The 22,302-nt window shown below is 38.5% G+C and overlaps 1 protein-coding gene across 1 annotated transcript in view; it reads right to left on the bottom strand.

Moving 5' to 3' along the window:
* The window catches only part of LOC105538157 (collagen alpha-4(VI) chain-like), an 87,702-nt gene that overhangs the window by 20,383 nt on the left and 45,017 nt on the right, over positions 1-22,302 (bottom strand). Inside the window, exons 18-28 of the mRNA XM_011977961.1 lie at positions 17,624-17,677; positions 17,471-17,506; positions 14,200-14,262; positions 12,196-12,258; positions 11,040-11,102; positions 10,468-10,530; positions 7,970-8,020; positions 3,622-3,657; positions 3,455-3,517; positions 2,112-2,174; positions 907-942 (exon numbers count right to left, since the gene is read on the bottom strand). Coding sequence (XP_011833351.1) covers positions 907-942; positions 2,112-2,174; positions 3,455-3,517; positions 3,622-3,657; positions 7,970-8,020; positions 10,468-10,530; positions 11,040-11,102; positions 12,196-12,258; positions 14,200-14,262; positions 17,471-17,506; positions 17,624-17,677 — 591 coding nt within the window. The remainder of the gene's footprint in view (positions 1-906; positions 943-2,111; positions 2,175-3,454; positions 3,518-3,621; positions 3,658-7,969; positions 8,021-10,467; positions 10,531-11,039; positions 11,103-12,195; positions 12,259-14,199; positions 14,263-17,470; positions 17,507-17,623; positions 17,678-22,302) is intronic.

The raw sequence follows: 22,302 nt of genomic DNA, 5'->3' as shown, positions 1-22,302 counted from the left end.
TTTAGAATGACTGCCAAGACAGGCACTCCTACCACCTCACCTAGTCATTACGCTTCTTTCCCTTGATCCCTTCCTCTCTGTTCTGTTCTTCCCTCCATCCCAGACCTCATCACTTCCTGCTCCTCAGTTGCCTCCACACCCCCCACCCCCTGCCTAATAGTATTTTTGTACTTGGGAGATGAAACACTATCATAACTTTTGAGACTATTTTCAAGTGTTCCATGAAACACAAAAACCTGTGCTATACAAAAGCCTGTGTGTGGGTTTATAAATACTTTATAAGCAGTTTTTGAGCTTTACAAAAAGTCACATTACAGAAAGGTAGCAGCCTCAAAGTCTTTTCTTTTTTTAACATCAACTAGTGTTGCTCCAAAACATCCCAATTCCCTGCTGGATTTAAAATATCATTCTACTATTTTTATTTGACTTGGTGATAACATTTCAAAGTAAAGTCTATAAACTTAAAGTACTAACAGAATTTGTAAGAGGAAAAAACTAAAGAATCTTTAAGATTAACAGATTTCTATTTTGTGAAAGTGGAAAGCTTTGTGTTCTAAGAAGAATAAAGTTTTGGCTGGGTGCAGTGGCTCATGCCTGTAAAATCCCAGCACTTTGGGAGGCTGCAGCAAGTGGATTACTTCAGGTCAGGAGTTCAAGACCAGCCTGGCCAACATGGTGAAACCCTGTCTCTACTAAAAATACAAAAATTAGCCAGGCATGGTGGCACATGCCTGTAGTCCCAGTTCCTTGGGAGACTGATGTAGGAGAATCTCTTGAACCCAGGAGGTAGAAATTGCAATAAGCTGAGATTGCATCACTGCACTCCAACCTGGGCGACAGAGCAATATTCCACCTCAAAAAAAAAAAAAAAAAAGAATAACATTTGGAATTAAAATCTTCACCTACCGTCATTTCTACCAAACCTTTGGGGCCCTTGATACCCTGGAAAGAATGGAAACTTGAGTTTAAAATGCAAAATTTTGAGATCCAACACATTCTTCTACAGAGTTGGCAAAATAACTCCACCACACTACATAGACCATCTTCTGTCCTTCACTCCCAGCCCCAGAGTTCTGTCTGACTCCTTTAGGAAGTGCCTAAGAGATGTATCCAAGACCTCTGAGTCCAGAAGGCCTAGATAGAAACACTTCTAGAGGACCAGGTCATTTTGAAACCATAGCTTAGGATCACATTCAGAAAAAGGGCTATCCCAGATCCCAGGACCATTCATCAATAGTTCTAAAGTAGACCCCAGTTCCTCCCTCATCTTCTCTTCAGGCCATCCAGCACCACCCTTTTTCTGCCCTGATACTGAACAAGAAGTCTTCTCTGGAAACCTTCAGATTAGAGCTTCATGGCTCCAACCTCTGGGAGTCTAGAGATCATTGTTCTTATTTAGAATCTACAAGGTTGTAATTTGTGACCTCAGGCAGGTCACTGTAATTATCTCAGCATCTCAGCCTTTGTTTCCTCTTCTGTAGAAATACCATGAATGGTCCTTTTATCACTAAAATTTTTATTTTCTGACTTTGTCACACCTCTCCAGTAAACCCTAGACTGCAGTGAGACCACCAGGTTCAATCCAAGGCTGACCTACTGTGCCATCCCTCGTGGATTGATAGTCTGGCCTCCTAGGACAAGGCATAGAGCAGAAGAATCACAGCCTCAAAGTCTTTCCTTTCATATCAAATGATGTTCCAGGGAATTTTAAAAATATTCATGGACTTGCAACATTGTTAGTTAAGATTATATAAATACTGTATTTTGTTAGGTTTTCCTGCTGGTTTTTGCATAAATATTGTTGCTCATCTTGTTTGCAATGATAAACTCACTCTTCAGTGAATTTTATGAATCATTTTATTTATTTAGACAGGTTCATAAATCTCCAGCCACTCTAATATCTTCCCCATGTTCAAGTAAAAATATATATTGAATCAATATACTGTATAACAACTTGAAGCTAATATGCTGTAGGAAAATTTGCCCCTTTCTCTATGTCAATCCCACTGTATGTCCCAAAAGTTCATTTCTTAAGAGATGCCTCTTATCAAATCTTTATTTATTTTTATACAACAGTTGAAAACAAAAGGAAAAAGAAGGGTACATGTTACCATTTGTCCTGGTGGGCCTTGGTAACCTAAAGTTCCAACTAATCCAGGAAAGCCAGCATTACCCTAAAAAAAGACCAAGCCAGAAGAATAAGATTCCTCCTTGATTACAACCATCAGATCCACTTTGATATGTTATTATTCCTAATGCCAATGAGTCTGCTATTGACCAGTTAGTTTATAAACTATATATCTATGGGATAAGACATGGAGAATAGAAAGAGAGGGAGGTCATTTTATGGGAACCATCCAAATTCCCCCCTGTATGCCCAACCTCAGTCATGCATATGTGTACATACACACACAAATACACACTTCTAGACAGATCGTTAAAAGATGACTCAATACACTCCGTTGAGTCTTGAGGTTATATAATAAAAATAATGCAGGATGTCTACATTAAGGGCCTGACATCAGGAAAAAGGAAAAATTTCCCTACCACCTTCTGATTCTTAGTGTTTCAGAAAAGGCACATGGTGGCCATAGGTTCACTGCTCATCTTCCAAGTATTTGAAATGACACAGTGTTATCTAAATACAGTGAATCCTTTATCTTTTTTTATTTGAAACTAGAAATAAAAGTTAGTTGATTAGAGCAACCATAGGCAGCAGCAAGCCAAGTTAGGCACAGATCAAATATTTCTTTACGTCCTTGCCAATGTGTGAAAGTACTAATTCTTGAGTACCTAGAAAACATACATTCTCTTTCCTTTCCTCTTTCCTACAGTAAACACTAGTCCATTTCCTAGAAGATCTTGGTGTCTAACAATGATCAACTAAACATTACCAAGATGTTAGATATCCACAGGCTTACTCTTTTCAAAAAGAGCTGCCAGTGATTGTGGTCATTCAAGGCTGACTGTTCAGAACATAAAGGAATTGGTTTTTAATCGGAGACTGTATAAAGCACAGTGGACTCAAAGTCCACCAAGATGGCAACTACATTCTCAAGAATCTTTTCTAAAAAAAGCAAGAGAAAGTTAAGGCTTGGAAGAATCCTAAAGAAACAGCAATGTTTGCTCAACAGCTAAAACAATATCCTTCCACATGATGTCTAGACTTACCAAAGACAGAGGTGCTCCCAAACTTGGTTTTAAAAGGTTGGTATTGTAAAACCAAAACTCCCAACTTGGATTTTCTGTTGTTATGGCTTGGTAAACTGTATTCGTATTCAGGAGATAAATGAGAGTGGGATTAAGTGGGGAGTAGGATAGCCAAAGGAAGGTGTGGAATGAGCATTGACTGAGCAGGAATAGGCTTCCTGCTAAGAAGTCCTAACCCAGTGAAAATGTACTTCCGTAATGATATGGGCTTCTATAGATCTTAGGAAGTCTCTTTGATTCTTACCCTCTTCCCTCTTATTCCCTTTGCCCCCTTTTCTCCTTGTTGGCCCAGGTCACCATCTTCTCCCTTAACAGAATCAAAAGCAGAATTTTGAGTGTAAAGAAAAACAAGCACAAACAAATGACACATGCTGCCTACCAGTTGCCAGGCCCAGAAATATATCTTCTTACTTGGACACCAGGATAGCCAGGGAATCCACGTTCACCCTAGTGCCAGAAATGAGATAAAGTCTTGTTTAATATCATGTGATTAAGAAATTTCCTTGACATGCCTTGGGGGAAAAGAAGATACTATAATCCAGGTTCACCCCAGTGTCAGAAATGAGATAAGGTCTTGTTTAATGTCATCTGATTAAGAAATTTCCTTCACATGCCTTGGGGAAAAAGAAGACGCTATAATTTTGAGGAAATACACTCAAAACAAGTGCCAGGAAAAACAACTATAGCAACAGTTGTTATCTTGAGCTACTCTCAAGTGGCCATATTTCATATCTCTAATTCAACATGAAACAACTCATAAATAATTTTACAAATTTCCCCCTTCTCTAGCATATTGTGTAATGAAACTTCTTCTGTAGGGCATTTTTATCTCTCAGCTTAAATAACCTGAGGTTTAATCCAACAGAAACCAAGTGCAAGGGCACCACATTGAGTGTTGGGAAGCAGGTGCTCATTGTCAGAACCAAAGGCATACTACAAAGCAATCATTCATTCAACAAATATCCATTTGCATGTCCTATCTTCCAAGCACTTCTCTAGGCACAGGAAATTCAGCAGTGAACAGAACAAAGACCTGTTCCTGCTCTCATGGAACTTACATACTAGAGGGGAAGAAAATGAACAAAGAAATATATAACATGTGAGAAACAGATCAATGTTATTCCAGAAAGGGGATTAAGGAATAAAGAATTATGTGTATCAAAGGATGAGGAGGCACTATTTTATATGAGGTAGTCAGGCAAAGCCTTTTTATAAAGGTGGCATTTGGGTGAAGACCAGCATGAAGTGAGAAAACAAGCAGACTTCTGGGAGAAGAGCATTCCAGGCAGAGGGAGGAGTATGTGGAAAAAAAAAAAAACCCTGAAGTAAGAGGAAGAGTATGTGCTGCTATGTTTGAGGAACACTGAAGCAGAATGGAGCGAGGAGGGCAGGCAGGAGGAGATGAAGTCAAAGAGTTCACAGAGACCACATTGTATAAATTCTTATAGGCCATGTTAACAGTGGGTTTTATTCTGAGTGACATGGAGAATGACAGAAGAGCTTTGAATAAGGGAATGACTTGATCTGACTATGTTTTTAAGGATGTCTCTAGCTGGTGCATGGAGAACTAACTATATGAGGCAAGGGTGGAAGCAGAGAGACCAGTTCAGTGGCTATTGCAATAACACAGATGGAAAATTATGTTGGCTTGGTCCAGAGGGTGGCAGTGCAGTTGTGGGAAATGATAAAATGCTGGTTGTACTTTGAAGATAGACTTACCACTATTTGTTGATGGATTAAATGTAGGAGTGAGAGAAAAAGATTTATCAATGACAGCTGCAAGTGTCTGTCTTGAGCAACTGGATGGATGAAGTTTCCAGTCCCCGAGATAGGAAAGGCTGGAGGAGGGGCAGGTTGTTAAGGGAAACAGTTTTGGCTGACTGGATATTTGACAATATTAAAGGATTATTATTAATTCTTTGATGTAAGAATGGTATTGTGGTTACATTTTTAAATAATCTTTTAAAGATGCAACCTGAAATGTCTATGCATGGAATATATGATTATCTTGAAGTAAATCCCATATATTACATGACCTACAGTAAGTGAACATATGTAGAGGTTCTCTCCTCACTCCTATTTTCTTAATGAAATACGAAGCATGATCATCTGCTTTAAATATGGACTACAAAGCAGGTCTTGGAGGTTTGAGGAGGAAGGAAGGGTATGAAATCAGCATGGTGGGAGGATAAGTGAGTGGGAGTATAAATAAAACAAAACAAAATTGGCCAGGGGTTGTTCATTGTTTGGATTAGGTGATGGGAACATGGGGTGAGGCAGGAAAGTGTCATTATACTAGTCTCCACTTTTATTTATTTTTGAATTTTTCTGTAATAAAAGGTTAACAAACAAAAAAACAAGAAGAAATGTGTTTGGGGACATGCCGATTTTAAGATGCCTGTTAGATGACCAAGTGGAAATATTTTTAGAGTTTGGGATATCGGTCCAAGCGGGAGAAATAAAGTGGAGATAACAGGATAGATGGTTATTGATGACATGGAACTGGATTTCCCCAAGAAATGCCACCTGAGAGGTGAGTAAAGAAGGAAGAAGGTAAGAGAATAGAGCTTTGAGTCTTCCAATACTTAAAGGTCAAGAACATCCAGAAGATCTAGCAAAGCAGGATGAGAAAGAGAAGACAGTGAAAACCAGGAAAATAGAATGTACTGGAAGTTTAGGGAGGGAAAAAATCGGGAATAAACCCATGATCAATCTGTCAAATGCTGCTGAGAGATGGAGCACAATGAGGGCAGAGAAGTGACTGTTGAATTTAGCAACATGGCGTTTACCTCAACAAAAGCAGATGTAGTTGAGTGGGGAGGGTCAAGAAGTGAAGGCTCAAGTGTCAGTTTTTCAACCTCAGTGCCACTGATATTTTGGGCCTGATGGTTCTTTGTTGGGAGGGGCTGTCCTGTGTATTGTAAGATGTTAAACAGCATCTCTACCCAGTAGATTCCAGCACTCTCTCCTTGAGTTCTGACAACCAAAACATCTCCAGACATTGTCAAATGTCCCCTGGAGGGCAAAATCACTCCTGTTGGGAAGCACTGGTATAGACTGCTCCTTCAGTGAGTTTTCCCCAGGGGAAAAAAAATGGACCGAGAGCCTCGGAAAGTAAAACGGAGTGGAATCCAGTCTAGGAGGCAAGGATTAGTCTTAGATAAGACTGTGGACCCTCATCCATAGCAGTAGGAGAGAAGGCAGGGTGTATGGGTACAGAGGCAAGTAGGTTGGCCTACTTGGTGGTGAACATTTATAGAGGTTCTTTTCTCACTGCTTCAATTTTGTTCATGAAATAGGAAGCCATGATCATCTGCTTTAAGTATTGAAGACAAAGCAGATCTTGGAAGTTTGAGGAGAGAGGAGAGGGTGTAAAATAGTCAATTCAGAGAGAAGGAGAGTGAACAGATTAAGAAAATGTACTCAACTGGCCAATCAGCAATATGGGACATTGAAAATGAGGCCATTACATCTTGCAAAGAAAAATTCATGCAAATATAGACTGAATCTGTGTTCCATAATGTTAGCTGTATCACAATAAACAAAAATTGCCCTTGTGCTTAGCTCCAAATTGACATGTAGCCCAAACAATGCACATTTGAATTTTACCCAGAATTTGCCTGCTATGCAAACTTGTCCGTAGCAAAGAAAAATTTAGTTTACCTGGATGGGATTTCAAGGGACTAGCTTCCACATTCAGCTCTGCCTCTAACTAGCTGTGCGACCATAGGCAAGTTACTTCACTTCTCTAAGCCTCAATTTTCTGAAATGTAAATTGACAAAGCTAAGCTAGATGATCACTGAGGTTCCCCATAGCCCATCATTCCATAGTATTTACTGAAAACTTACTATGTTTGAGGCATTTTTCTGCTCAATAAAATGGCAGTGGTGCCATCTTGCAGCCACAGGGAAACAAGAGAATTGCAGAGAAGCCAGCCCAGAATCCTGACATCATTAAGCAACTAAGTATCACTAAACATCCTAGTGATTTCTTATTTTGTGAGGCAATACATGTAACTTGAAGACTAAAGCATCCAGAATAACAGTGGGTATTAAGATTTGATTTGCTCAACAAGTTTCATGTGACCTCCATGCTTTAAGACCTGTCAGTGACCAATTAACTACATATTAAAATACAAGCTTCTTACGAGAGTGGCACTCATTCATTCAAATACATTTATTGAGCACCTACTCTCTGCCAGACTCAGTTCCAGAAAAACAAAAGTGCAATGCTACTGTCAGGTTTACAGCCTGGGGGATACAAGAACAAATTATAATACAACCTTGACAGAAAGGAGCTACTGCAGAAATATGAACATGCTTTAAGAACACAGAGTATAGGACCACAAATTCTGTCTGGGGAAGACCAAGGCTGCTTCCACAAGGAGAAGCTGGTACTTGAGTGGGTCTTAGAAAATGAGTAAAAATTGTCCAAGAGATGGAGATCAGGAAGCACATTCCAAATGAAAACACGAGCGTTTGTAAAGGCAAGGAAGTTGAGAAAGGGTCTGGCACTCCCAGAGCTGAGATGGGAATATCTGACATATATGTGGAAGATGAAGGAAGAAGTTTGACTTTTAAATAAGAGAGCGACAAAATCAATTTTTACTTTTTAGGGAGGGAGCTCTGGTGGCCAAAACATTTTGTAAGTATGTACAAACTGTTCCTAGCATACAACTTGGAAAATAACACTTATTTTAACAAAATAAAATAAAAACTATAGTCCTTAGTTCAGAATGTCCTGTAAGGTTACCCTCACCTTTGTTCCTTTTCTTCCTGGATGTCCATATCCATCAGAACCAGGAAGACCCTAAGAAAATGACATATAAGATGAATTGTAGAGTCATGCAGACCAACACTTGGTTGATAATAGTATCTGAACCCTTGGATAAATCAACAATGCAAAGAAGTAGGGATAACAATGGGGCTTGATGGAGACTGGGAGACTACCTTCATAGGACAAATACTCAGATTTGGAGAAATCTTTGAAAGACCACAATAGAAGGAAGTTTTTGGGGTTTTTAAACCCCCATCTGTACATCAGCAAGATGATACCTTGGTTGTAGGAAGCTATACACAACTGTACAAAGTTTCCCTTGGGCTAAACTTGCTTTCCTTGTGAGATAAAGTAAAAATAGAAGCTTTAGAATTGGTAAATCATCAGACAAAAGCACAGACTTTGGAGAAAAAGATTGGAATATAGGCAATATAGTTTAGTGGTTAAATGTACAGACTATAAACCCAGACAGACCCTAATTTTTATTGCAGTTCCAATGTTAGTTGTTTGAGTCACCCTAGGGAAGTTGCACAACCTCTATAAACTTCAGTTTCCTAATCTGTAAAATAGGGATAATAGTATCATCTACATTGTATACTTGTTGGGAAGATTGAGATTGTGTATGAAAAGTGCTTAACACAATGTCAGGCACAGAGGCAGTACTTGATAAATGATAATTAGTCTGCTGCTGGTGGTAGCAGTGGTAGTGATGGTGTCGGCAGGCGGGCAGTAATGGTAGTGGTGCTGATGGTAATAATGAAGGTGGTGGTGATGATGGTAGTGATAGTGGTAGCAATGGTGATTGATGATAGTGATGGTTATGGTAATGATGGTGGTGGTGGCAATGGTGATGATGGTGATAGTATGCTGTTGCTGATGATGGTGATGGTAATGATGGTGGTGGTGGCAATGGTGATGATGGTGTTGGTGGTAGTAGTGATGGTGGTGGTAATAATGAGGATGATAGTGATAGTGATGGTGGTGGTGGTAGTGATGATGACAATGGTGATAGTGATTGTGGTAGTAATGATGGTAGTGGCGGTGGTGGTGATGGTGATGGTAGTGATGGTGATAATGGTGATAGTGATGGTGGTGATAGTGATGATGGTAATGGTGGTATTGATGGTGATGGAGGTGATGGTGATAATGGTGATAGTGATGGTGGTGATAGTGATGATGGTAATGGTAATATTGATGGTGATGGTGGTGATGGTGGTGGTGTTGATGATGCTGGTAATTGTGATGTTATTGCTGAAGATAATGATGATAGAGGTTGCAGCGGTGGTAATGATGATAATCATGAAAATGATGATACTACCAAGGAGCTTAGCATCTGTATAGACAGACAATGAGCTTCCTGTAATAAAGAGTAAATTCAAAACCCTATAGGTGTTTTTTCTGAATGAGCAAAGAATTCCCCTAAACCAGGTAGATCAGTTGAGAAGAAAAATTAAAAATTTGAAGACACAAAAAGATTCCTATGGTCTAAACAGGAAAGTCTGAAAGACTAGAAAAGAAAGAAAAATAAGAGAAAGAAGATTGCCAAAAATGAGTTCTTTGCAGGGGCTTGTGGGGGTGATAATGAAGTTTATTTGCTGTTACTCCATCTTCTCCTTGCTGAAGGATGTGCAGAAACTCCAGCATCTGCAACCCCCAAGACCCGAACTCTATTTTTGGAGATGTCTCTTGAAAATAGTCATAAAATAGCTAACTTGCTCTCCTGTTCAGGGTGATAACTAAGGTAAAAATGCATAGCCCTGTGTTTGAAAGTGTTGTTTTGTAGAAGGAAGTCTTTTATGATCTTTGGTCTCCAAAGATTATTTCTATGCTCTGAATAATCCAACCCATACTCTTAAAAGTTTGCTGATCTGGCTCTCTTATTTGTTGTCCTGGAAAAAAAAATGTTTCACTGAACATATCTGTATTCCTAAAAGACTCAAATGCTCATAAAATATCATTGTCAAACAGATGAGAGACATTGGCACTTTGCTCTTCAATATGTGAGAAGGCAAAATAAATTCCAAGTCATCTTTGGAGTCTTAATTTATACAAGAAGTCTGAGAAACTATTTCAATTCTTAAGAGCTCTGGTGATCATGTCATATTTGTAACCACGAGTTTAACTCATCAAGAATATTAAAATTTTGTGTTCACAGCAATGATGTTAAAGCCATTTCAATTTATTACATCAAGTTGGTGCCATTTTTGTTTATCAAACCTTTATTCATAATTTCTTACTGGAATCTAAAAGATAGATAAGACACTTTAATGCTGTGGTAGATGACGCCATCAAAATTTGGCTTGGTGCACACTGAGATTTTTTAGACTATATCTACCTGATTTGCCTGATTTCTTGTCTCTGGTACCTATATTCTGAACTAAATAAAAGTGGTTTCATACATTTAAAAAGTTAGAATTTTATGTAAAATAAGAACAAATGGCAAACTAATCAAGAGTCCAAAACAGAGAAACTGGACTTACAGGTTGCCCTCTTGGTCCTTGTCGACCCTGTGGGCCTCTTTCTCCTGCATCACCAAGCTCTCCCTTTTATTATAAAGAGAAAAGATCAAATTAATTTTATTCTATGAGATTAGGCAATTTTGTGTCATTTTCCTCAGAGATTTTACAGTCACTGTTTTCAAGTTTTGGTAGCATACCATACAGCCTAAGGTAAATACTTTTCTCTAGGCTTTGTTAAATATGAATAACTAACAGAGATAGTCACAATTTTGGTTCTGAAAATTAGCAACACCAGGTATGTGACATCAATTACAGAATTTTATATTACTATGACTTTTTCTAAATTTGAATGTGCACATTTATATTTGTGGTTAATCCATATGTATATCTATCTGTCGATACATCTTTGTCTACTTATATATGTGATTCATTTTTCTATATGTTCATCTATATGCCTTGCCTTCAGTCAATAGAATCACCAACCTATCAGAAATGTAAACTGGAAATGATGATATAAGTAAAGATTTGCTTAAGAAAACCCAAGGGGTTCTCCTAAGCTACAATCAAGAAAGAGCGGGTTCTCTGACATTTACCTTCACTCCTCTTGGTCCAGCTTTTCCTTTTGAACCCTTTGGCCCTGGAGGCCCAGGATTCCCCTGAAACAAGATCATGGCCAAAATCACCACTAGGGCCACAAAGTTAACTGTCTGTCTCTCTTGTTGTTATTGAAATAGTCTGTAACTAGAATATGCTCATGAATCACCTTAGAGATGGAAGCTTAGCCTTTAATATTTAATACAACTAATTAATTCTATCCTCCAACATACAAAATGTATAATATACACACTTACACTATGGGCTGGGGGATTGGGATGGGGGAGCAGGAGGCCACATCTACCACATACTGAGAATTGAAGGAATCATTTCTATGCTACAGGGGGAAACATTATTTGATTAAGAGATCCAGAAAACAAAAGCCTAGACTTTCACCTGCTCCAAATTGAGAATATTTTCAGCTGAGATTGACAACAATATAATCAGTTATGAGGCTAGATTTTTTTTCCTGATCAAGACAGAAAAGAACAGAGCTATGGCTTTGGCCATCTTCGAGCTGCTATTTTCAGTTTACTGATGGAGACTCATTCCTGACTCTAATCATGCTGCTCATGTTTCTAAGCCATCTCAAATACTCACTTCCTCAGGAAGCCACTCTAATCATCGGTCTCAATCTATCTGAGCATCTTATGAATCATAAGACATTCCCCCAAGATATTAGGTGTGGAGTAGAGCAGGCACTAGAAAGAGCCAAGTTGGAGGTCATCAGTTCAGACACTTACTATCTAGATGACAAGTCATTTAATTCCCCTTAACCTCAGCTTCCTTATCTATAAAATTGGTATAGTAATGCTTCCTTACATATTTGTGAGGAGCAGATTAGTTACTGATACTTTTATATGGTACTATTATTTCATCTTTTACTATAGCTAAATATGAACTTGTATTACATACCCTTGAGGTTTAAACCCATATCTCATTGATCACTATATCCCCACAACTTACCTAGAGTAGAAGGAGACACATAGCAGATGATCAATATCTACTGCATCAAATTAGCTCTTCTGGAAATTCCTGATATCCCCATATCCCGAACAAACAGTGTGGCTTTATGTTATTTATCCAGGAACAGTCAGGGGTATGAATCAGCCAGTGTTAATGACTAGCTGCATGGTAGCTGTTTTACAAACCTACCTGAGCGCCCACTAAGCCTTTTTGTCCAGAAGTTCCTGGTGGTCCTTGCCTTCCTCTTGATCCCTGATCCAAAGATGAAATTAAAATTCAACCAATTTTTAAAGAGTCATTTATATTCCAAGTAACCACAAAATCATCTTGGATGCCAATGGAAGCACAAATTAAGGTGCCCTGACCCATCATGATCTCATTTATCAAACTTTAATCAGGGAGCATCTGCACTCTGAAGCACCCCAGAACTCACTTCAAACTCACTCCATCTGAAGCAGAGGGTGTGAGTCCTCAGCGTCTCTATTTTAAGCAATCTCTCCAGGTGAATCTCATGAGTACTAAAGTTTGAGGATATTGCTTTTATATTTGAATTCACTCAACTAATTTTAAATCCTAAAAGGGTGGTGAGAGGGCAGCAAAGCTATTGATCTCCGTTGAAGAATGAACCTTTTCCTTGTACACACAAGGGTTAAGGACAAGAGATTGTGTTTTCGATTTGATCAAGAGCCAAGGGTGCATTTAAGTGGCTTAATCTCTCTGACTACACTGCTGGGGATTTGCTCATTTTCTCTCCAATCTATTTTACTTTGCTGATTTTTGACACTTTAATATTTTTCCAGCTTTTCTGAGAAACACTTTCCTATTAGAAGTATTGATTGATCATGGCTTCTACTCTCCTAGGTGAGGTATTGACAATCATCTATTTAAATAGACCATCACTCTCGCATCCCAGCGGGAAGGTGAGAATTAAGGAGAGGTTTCATTGATTATCTTGCTCATGGTTCCCAGCATGACTTGCTTCCCTTCCAACCAGCTGTGTAATGAAGTGGATATAGACAGGAAAGCAGGGACACAACTGTGGTAGGGGGTCCTGAGCTAGTCATCAAAAATAAAAGGGAAAAATATACATCTTTTTGTTGCTTTCCCTTCAGTTCAGATACTATTTTCCATCGTAAAATAAGCATAGTCTCTAATTACACGTTGACTACCCATTTTTTTTCCCCTTGGTTCCTTTAGCAAGCCTAAGAGCAGCAGATACCTTCTGAAATTATCATCTGACACTCATAGGATTTTTAACTATGGAGAATGATTCGATATGTTAGTAAAATTTATTGTTCCAAAGTTCTTCAATTTGAGTATACTTAAAAACAATTTGACTTTTAAAATAAATACATATAATGTGTTCCAGGAGGGCTATAGAATGACAGGTTTGGGTTATGCTTAGACAACGCCGAAAGAACTGGTTGAAAGTTTAAATTTCCAGTTATCATTTGACAACCTAACAAAACCCCACTGGATGAACTTCTTGAGGGCAGGACCTTTGCCTTAATGGTATGAATGTCCCAGGTCTATTAACAGAGTGCCCTGTGCATAATAGATACTCTGTAAACACTTTGCTGATTTTTCCTACCAAATTGAATGATGGGGGTCTCACTGTGTTGCCCAGGCTGGAGTGCCATGGCACCATCATAGCTCACTGCATCCTTGAACTCCTGCGCTCAAAGTGACCGTCCTGCCTCAGCCTCCCAAGTGGCTGGGACGACAGGTGCACACAACTATGCCAAGATACGAACACAATTTTAGTAAATTAAATAATATTTGAATACACAGCTTCAGAGGCAGTAATCAAGAGCACTGATTTTGTAACTATACTGCCTGAGTTTGAATCCCAGCTTTATCACCTACTAGCTGTGTGACCCTTGCCAATTTACCTAACTTCTCCATTCCCTCTTTATTTTTCTCCTGTAAAATGAGGATAATAACCTCCCTCCCATTGAAGAATTAAATTAGTTAATACAAGTGCTTTAGGCAGTGTCTAGAACATGGAGGTCAATAAATATTAGCTATTGTGGTTTAATCTTTTCAGAAAAGAGGTTGTACAATTTTCTTTGGGAGGCCCTGGAAAGGAGGCATCCAAAGCCATTCTGATTTACATCAAATTATTATCAAACAATGAAGTTAAAATTTCAAACAAATATCCTCCAGCACTAAAACCAAGCTCCCAGATACAACCTGTGAGCCTGGATACCCAAGCTCTCCTTGGTAACCCTGTTCACCGGATTCTCCTGGTACACCCTGTCAAAATGAATAAAACTTATAGTGAGTTCACCAGCCATTTTTAGTGTTCATATTGAAAGTAGCTTTTTCTGCAATATATCACTTGAAACCACAACAGAAAGACTCAAACAGTATTTGACTGGTTGTGATCAATCCTCTTAGGAGATGAAGTTGAAGAGGAAATGTGGGTGTTTACACTTATCTTGGGAAAAGGCAAGACTAGATTCTCAGGGCCTTTCTCAGTATTTACACATCTCCTTTCAATGTCTCAGCTAGTGATGGGAGCAAAAATACTTTGTTTAAATAACCCAAACTCTTATTTTGTGTAATAACTGGTTACTAAACAGTCCTTCCTTTTAAGACATACAGATTAAACGTTCAAGGGCGCTAAGGTCTTTTAAGGAAACTCAGAATGTTGATCACAGCGATAAACATGACACTCTGAGACAAAGGCACACAAAGTGCTTGAGAAAATAACAGAAAACTGCCTTTAAAACCCTACAGACCTTTATGGCAAGAAGCTAGCTCTCTAGGCAAAGGGTGAGTTGTTAAAATGATTCATTCTACCACTGATTTAATTTATCCTGCAAATTAATATTTTCATTTCTGCAGAGAAGATATGTTTTCCATGATTGGGGATAACATCTATTTTGTGAATTGTTTTGCCTTTTTCATGTTGCTCACATGTTGACTAGATTATTAATTATTCATAGCTATGCAAAGAGCAAAAACTTCAAAGTCAGAATTCAATCAATATATGGATCAATTACTTGTGCTTCATCAGTTTTTGAAACTATTCAGTACTTCTATTAATCATTCCTGTTATGTTATTCCACTCTTTAAGGTTGATTTCTAGATTTATAAATATGAACCAAATTTTAAAAGGAATACAGCTAGAAATTTTGAACCAGGTTATGAAATGTGGTCTAATTTGCATATCACATTAGTGATATTCATAGTGCAACATTTATAAAAACAATGTGGCTATATATAGCAATGTTCAGACTCCATCATAACTCTATGCTTATACATTTATAGTAAGAAAATAATTTGAGTGGAGCAAAAGTGAAAACAAAACAAAAAACCTATAATACACATCTCTGATGTTCTTCACATCAATTACCATGATACCCAACAAAACAGAAATTACTTAAACGCTCAACATAAGAAAGATTAGTAAATCATGGTACTTCAATAGAGTAAAATATAATGTTCTAAAATGATAATAGAGAGATTTGGAAACAGGAAAAAGCAGAATATAAAATGTTACATACACTGTAATAATCCTCTATTTTTTATACAAGAGAACAGAAAAACATGAAAATACTTGCACAGGGGTGGTGGGTTTATGTACCTTTAAAAAAATTAATAATATTCTCAATTTTATCATCAACAGCAAATTTAAAATTTTGCCTTATTGCCAAAAAATGTATGCATCAATTTGTTTGGCATAAATATAACCTTTTCCATAAATAAACGTTTATTTAGAATTCTACTTTATTATATGTCTTGCAAAGGCCAGCAGATCTAATTGAGCCATATTTTCCCAAAGTCCAAGGAATGCTGTAATTTGGAGTTGTGGGCCTATATGACCAGTGCTCCAATGTTGAGTCAACTAGCAAACCACTGACATGGTGGATAAACCCAGTTCATCCTGAAGCCTGCAAATATTTGTAATTATATCTCTTATTTTAAAAATCAACTATACTATAAGGCCATAGTCACCAAAACAGCATGGTACTGGTATAAAAATAGGCAGATAGAACAATGAAACAGAAATAAATGAAATAAAAAATAGAAATGAAAGCCCTACTCTAAGATATTAGGATATTAGCTTCTTTTCAATCTAAATGAAACTTTATAGCAGAGTGGGGAGGAGGCAGAGAACCATACAAACTTTCCGTTTTGCATGGAAAAAAAAATCACCATGGAAACTTTCAGTGAACCTCAAGCAACCTCAGACAGCCCAGCCAGCACTCCCCTTGACCTCAGAGAGAACAATTTAAAGCCATAAAAGATAGACAATGGGACTATATTAAATGAAAAGCTTCTGAACCGAAAAACAAAAACAAAACAAACAAACAAACAAAAAAATGAGCAGAGTGAAGAGACAACCTGTTGAATGGGAGGAAATACATGCAAACTATTCACCTGACAAGGGATTAATATCTAGCATATACAAGGAACAAACAATTCAATTGCAAAAAAAGCAATCCCATTAAAAAGTGGGCAAAATATCTGAACTGACATTTCTCAAAAGATATACAAATGGCCAATAGGTATATGAAAAAATGTTTAACATCACTGATGATGAAAACCACAATGAGATATTATCTTATACCAGTTAGAATAGTTTTTATCAAAAATACAGAAAACAACAAATGCTAGCAAAGATGCAGAGAAAAGGGATACGTATTTTTGGTAAGAATATAAGTTCATACAGTCATTATGGAAAACAATATAGAGATTTCCCAAAAAGTTAAAAATAGAACTACCATATGATCCACAAATCCCACTAATGGGCATTTACCCAAAGAAAAGAAAGTTAGTATATCAAAGGGTTACCTGTACCCCCGTGCTTATTGCAGCACTATTCACAATAGCAAACATGTGGAATCAACCTAAGTTTCCACCAACAGATGAGCAGATAAAGAAAATGCGATACATATACACAGTGAAATAATATTCAGCCACAAAGGAGAATGAAATCCTGTTATTGGCAGCAACATGGATGGAACTAAAAGTCATTATGTTGAGTAGATAAGTCAGGCACAGAAAGACAAATATCACAAATTCTCTCTCACACATGAGAGCTAAAAAAGTTGATCTCATGAGGTAGAGAGTAGAATGATAGTTATCAGAGGCTGAGAAGGGTGTTGGGGGTAGGGAGAATGAAAGGAGGTTGGTTAATGGGTAAAACATACAGTCACATAGAAAGAATAAGTTCTAGTGTGTGATAGTATAGTAGGGTGACTATAGTTAACAACAATACATTGTACATTTCAAAATAGCTAGAAGAGAATATTTGAAATGTTCCCAATATAAAGAAATAATAAATGTTTGAGGTGATAGATGTCCTAAATACCTGGGTGTGATCATTATATGTTCTATGTATGTATCAAAAATCACATGTACCCCATAAATACATGCAGATATCATGTATCAATAATAAATACAGTAGTCATATGTGTGGAAAAAAGAGCAACTCTTTCCAGAAAGCACTGACCTTTAATCCTGGCAGACCTCGCCTTCCTATTGTCCCCTAAGAAAAATGGAAAGCAGAGACCTTAGAGAAGGATATAGACCAATTTTCACCCCAGCCTACCATCCTCTTCCACAAAGGCAGGGGAAATACGTCCCTCCGGCTGTTAACACCTACCCAAGGGCCGACATTTCCAGGTTCTCCCTGAGGTCCATCAAAATTAGAACTTCCCTGAAAAGTAAGAAATAAAGGGAAGATCAGAAACAAACAGCAACAAATGCTAGCGAAACTTTTTGTCCAATACAGAAGGCACTAGGTAGACGTAGCACTTAAATTTGCACCAAATTAAATTAAAGATGTAGTTTCTTTGTTATGCTGACCACATTCCAAGTGTTCCATAATTCCATATGGCTAGTGACTACCATATTGGATGGCACAGACACGGGATATTTCCATGATCTCAGAATGTTCTGTTGGTCAGTGTTCCTCAAAAAGCAAATGGCATTAAATTCTGATGTTTCAAAATATTCGTGTCGTAGGCATCTTTCCCCAGAGACTGCTCCTTTGATGACTCCTTACAGTTCACCACGCTGGGACCACAGTCACACATAGTCTCCAACAAGCCATGCTTAATATTTGAAAATATTGGCACTTCTCTTTCTACCTGTATCCCTTAGGGTCCTGAGTGGCAGATAGAAACAGAAGGTAGAAAAGCGTCTCTCTGAAGACATGGGTGATCAATATACACAGATGCTGACAGAGAGAGAGAGAGGTTATATAGTCACAGTGAGGAAAGATTCCAGTGTTCTCACTTCTTCGGGGTCAGAAGTGAAAAAATGAGTATTGTCTAGAGAAAAAAATGAGTCTATCTTTTAAGAAAAATTGAAACCATGTGAGATCCCAAGTAGGGGTACTTAAGATAATTATTTCATAAAGTTACATGCTAACTCAATAAGAATACACAAATAGGGAAAGAATGTGAAATAACAGAAACAAAAACGTTTTGTGCAAAGCTGTTCACCCAACTGTTATTCATAATGGATTAAATTCTGAAACAATTTAAACATCCCATAATATGAGGGAAGTATTGATCAAATTATGGTAGAAACACTTATTGAAATAGAATGCAACAATTAAAAACTGTTCTTCAAAAGTTTTTAAAGTACATAAAAGTTTGTGCTATAATGCCAAAAGTATTTAGCCTGAATCTAGTTATGGGGAGACAATCATACAAATCCTAATTGAGGAGTGTTTAGCAAAATAACTGGTGTACACTGTCAGTGCCATGTAAACAAATAACTGAGCAAATGTGATGAAAGGGCACTGACGACACAGGACAGCTAAAGGCACCGCTTGGTCCTCAGCTGGATCCTGGAACAACAGCAGCAGCCACAGAGGACATTATTGGGGTGTTATGGACTCAAGGTTTGTGTTCCCCCCAAAATTCGTATGTTGAAATCCTAACCCCCAATGTGATGTTATGAGGAGGTGGGGCCTTTGGAAGGTGATTAGGCCATGAGGGGGGAACCCTCATGGTGGGATTAGTGCCCTTATAAAAGAGGCTTGAAGGAACACTGTAGCTCTCCTTCTGCCACGTGAGGTTGCAGCCAAGAAGATGGCTATGAACCAGGAAGCAGTCCCTCACCAAACACTGAATCTTCCAGGACCTTGATTTCGGACTTCCCAGCTTCCAGGACTGTGAGAAATAAATGTTTGTTATTCAAGCCACCCAATCTATTAACTCTGTTACAATAGCCCAAACTGCCTAAGACATGCGGCAAGTGGGAAATTTTGAATATGGACTGCGCATTAGAAAATAATATTGGCCGGACACTGTGGCTCACACCTGTAATCCCAGCACTCCAGGAGGCTGAGGCAGGCGGATCACTTGAGGTCAGGAGTTCGAGACCAGCCTGGCCAACATGGTGAAACCCCATCTCTACTAAAAATACAAAAATCAGCCAGCATGGTGGTGGGCACCTGCAATCCCAGCTGCTCTCAGCAGGAGAACTGTTGAACCCAGGAGGTGGAGGTTGCAGTGAGCCATTGCACTCTAGCCTGGGCATCACAGTGAGACTCCATCTCAAAAAAAAAAAAAGAAGGAAAGAAAGAAAGAAAAGAATATTGTATAAATGCTTAATTTCATGAGGGTGATGATTATATTATGTTTATATAGAAGAATATCTTTTGTCTTACTTGTTGAATATTTAGAGGCAAAGTGTCATGAAGCCTTTAATTAATCCTCAATTAGCTCAGTCACACACACATACCCGTAAGTATTCGTATAGAGAGATATAAAGCAAATATAGCTAAAGGATAAAAATTGGTGTTTAGACTTACAACTACATTTTTCTGTAGATTTGAAATTTTTCAGAATGAAGAGTTAGGATAAAAGGTAACAGGTTAATCATGGACTATTTCAACAACACAGAGAATAAAATTAAGGTAAAGAAACACTAGGGGGTGGCATGTTGCTGCTACAAACGAGTTGGTTTTTCACTCTCCTTTCACTTCCTTTATTTCTTCCTTCCCTCTCTCCCTCCCCCTCCTTCCTTCCTTCCTTTCTACATTCCTTCTTTCTTACTTCTATTCCTTCCTTTTTATCTCTCTTTCTTTATTCCATACAAGGGAATGGAGACGGGCTAGCAACTGACAGTATCCACAGCCTCCACCATAAGTGAGCTGAAGGCAAACCCAGTTCTACTAAATACTGAAAGAAAATGTAACCCACTCCTTCTGAAGGAACTGAGGGTGCTGACGATGGACACTGTGTCCCATGTAAAGCGCACGCGCTCTCAGCCATAAAAGAGAACTAAATTATGTCCTTTGCAGCAACATGGATGCAGCTGGAGGCCATTATCCTAAATGAACTAATGCAAAAATAGAAAACCAAATACCACATGTTCTCACTTATAAGTGGGAGTTAAATCTTGGGTTCACACAGACATAAAGATGGGAACAATAGACACAGAGGACTCTGAAAGGGGAGGGGGGAAGGGGGCAAGGAGTGAAAAACTCCCTATTGGTTACTATGTTTACTACTTGGGTGACGGGATCAATAGAGGCTCAAATGTCAGCACCATACAATATACCCTTTTAACAAACCTGTACATGTATCCCCTGAATCTAAAATAAAAATGGAAATTAATAAAAAAGAAATACATAATTTTGGTGGTATAGAAATATTCTACAAATTTGGACTCACGTTAAATATGGGGTTGTAACCTGCTTTTTTCACTTAATATTACATCATGGATGTTTTCCATATCATGAAATCGTCTTCTACATTATGTTTCATGCCCTAACACTAATCCACTGTGTGGAAGAGCATTGCTTACATAAATAATCCTTTATTATTAGGTATTTAAATATTTTCAATGTTTTACTACCTTAAAAATCACTGCAATGATGATCCTTGGAGCTAAACCTTTGTGTTGCACCATGATTAGCTTCCAGATAAATTTCTAGGACTAGAAAGGGTAGACCAAATGACATACACATCTTTTTTTTTTTTTTTTTTTTTTTTTTTAGACAGAGTCTCACTGTCACCCAGGCTGGAGTGCAGTGGCACGATCTCGGTTCACTGCCAGCTCTGCCTCCTGGGTTCATGCCATTCTCCTGCCTCAGCCTCCCTAGTAGCTGGGACTACAGGTGCACGCCATCACGCCCGGCTAATTTTCTGTATTTTTAGTAGAGACAGGGTTTCACAGTGTTAGCCAGGATAGTCTCAATCTCCTGACCTCGTGATCCACCCGCCTTGGCCTCCCAAAGTGCTGGGATTACAGGCGTGAACCACGGCGCCCAGCTGACATACACATCTTAAAGCTGTGACAGACTCAGTTGGTGGCCTATAAAACAGGCCCTCCCTTCCTCTGTGCTAAGAAAATCTCTTTGGTCTTTTCAGTTTTGTTTGCGGCAACAACATACCGGCCTCCAAGGGATGAATTACGACAGGCCTAAGCCAACTGTGATGATCCCATTTCCTTTTGTGGGAGACTTGCTTTCTCTGGATCTCTTGAAATGGGGCAAGGGCTGGTGGGGAGCACAGGGCCTATTTTAGCTAATGAGCAATAGAGAGAATATTGCTGGGAGTAATTTGATGAAAGGAAAGCCCCTTTTCTCCTGGCATTTTATGCAAAGGTGAAGACAAAAACACTTGGAGCTGCTAAACTTGGGGACCGAAGGCTGACATGCTGAGGATGGCAGTATGGGAGGAAAGGCGCCAGGTCCCTGACGACATCACTGAGGCTCAATGGGACCATCAACTGATGTGCCAAAGTTGTCATCACCAATGCCTGGGGTTATAAAATACGTGTATTAGCTAAACACTGCTAGTCAGGCTTTCTGTCATTTGTATATTTTAAAACACTAAAAAAAAAAAAGTAATCCTAACTAATGACTGATGTGCATTGCCTACTGCCTTCCAAAAAGGTTGTATTGATTTTCCTTCTTCCCGGAAGTGTTTCTTTCTCACTTCTGACTGGCATGATTGGTTCTCCAAGCTTTCTCCAATATTAGGTATATAATAAAATTATTCTGCTTGGTCAGCGAGACTGCTTCATCAGGAAACCCTCTCCATCCAGACTGCAACATTTAATCCGCTCTTTGGTTCATGTCGGAAAGGAGTGGTTGCCCCCTGAAGAGCTATCTCCCAACAACACTTAACAGGCTAGAACAGGGGTGTCCAATCTTTTGGCTTCCCTGGGCCACATTGGAGGAAGAAGAATTGTCTTGGGCCACACATAAAATACACTAACACTAATGATAGCTGATGAGCTTGAAAGAAAGAAAAGAAAGAAAAGAAAGAAAAGAAAGAAAGAAAGAAAGAAAGAAAGAAAGAAAGAAAGAAAGAAAGA

This window comes from Mandrillus leucophaeus, unplaced genomic scaffold (genome assembly GCF_000951045.1).
Source record: "Mandrillus leucophaeus isolate KB7577 unplaced genomic scaffold, Mleu.le_1.0 Scaffold186, whole genome shotgun sequence".
Taxonomy (NCBI): Eukaryota; Metazoa; Chordata; class Mammalia; order Primates; family Cercopithecidae; genus Mandrillus; species Mandrillus leucophaeus.
The sequence above is the reverse complement of the archived record's forward strand: the minus strand, read 5'-3'. Positions and strand labels throughout refer to the sequence as shown.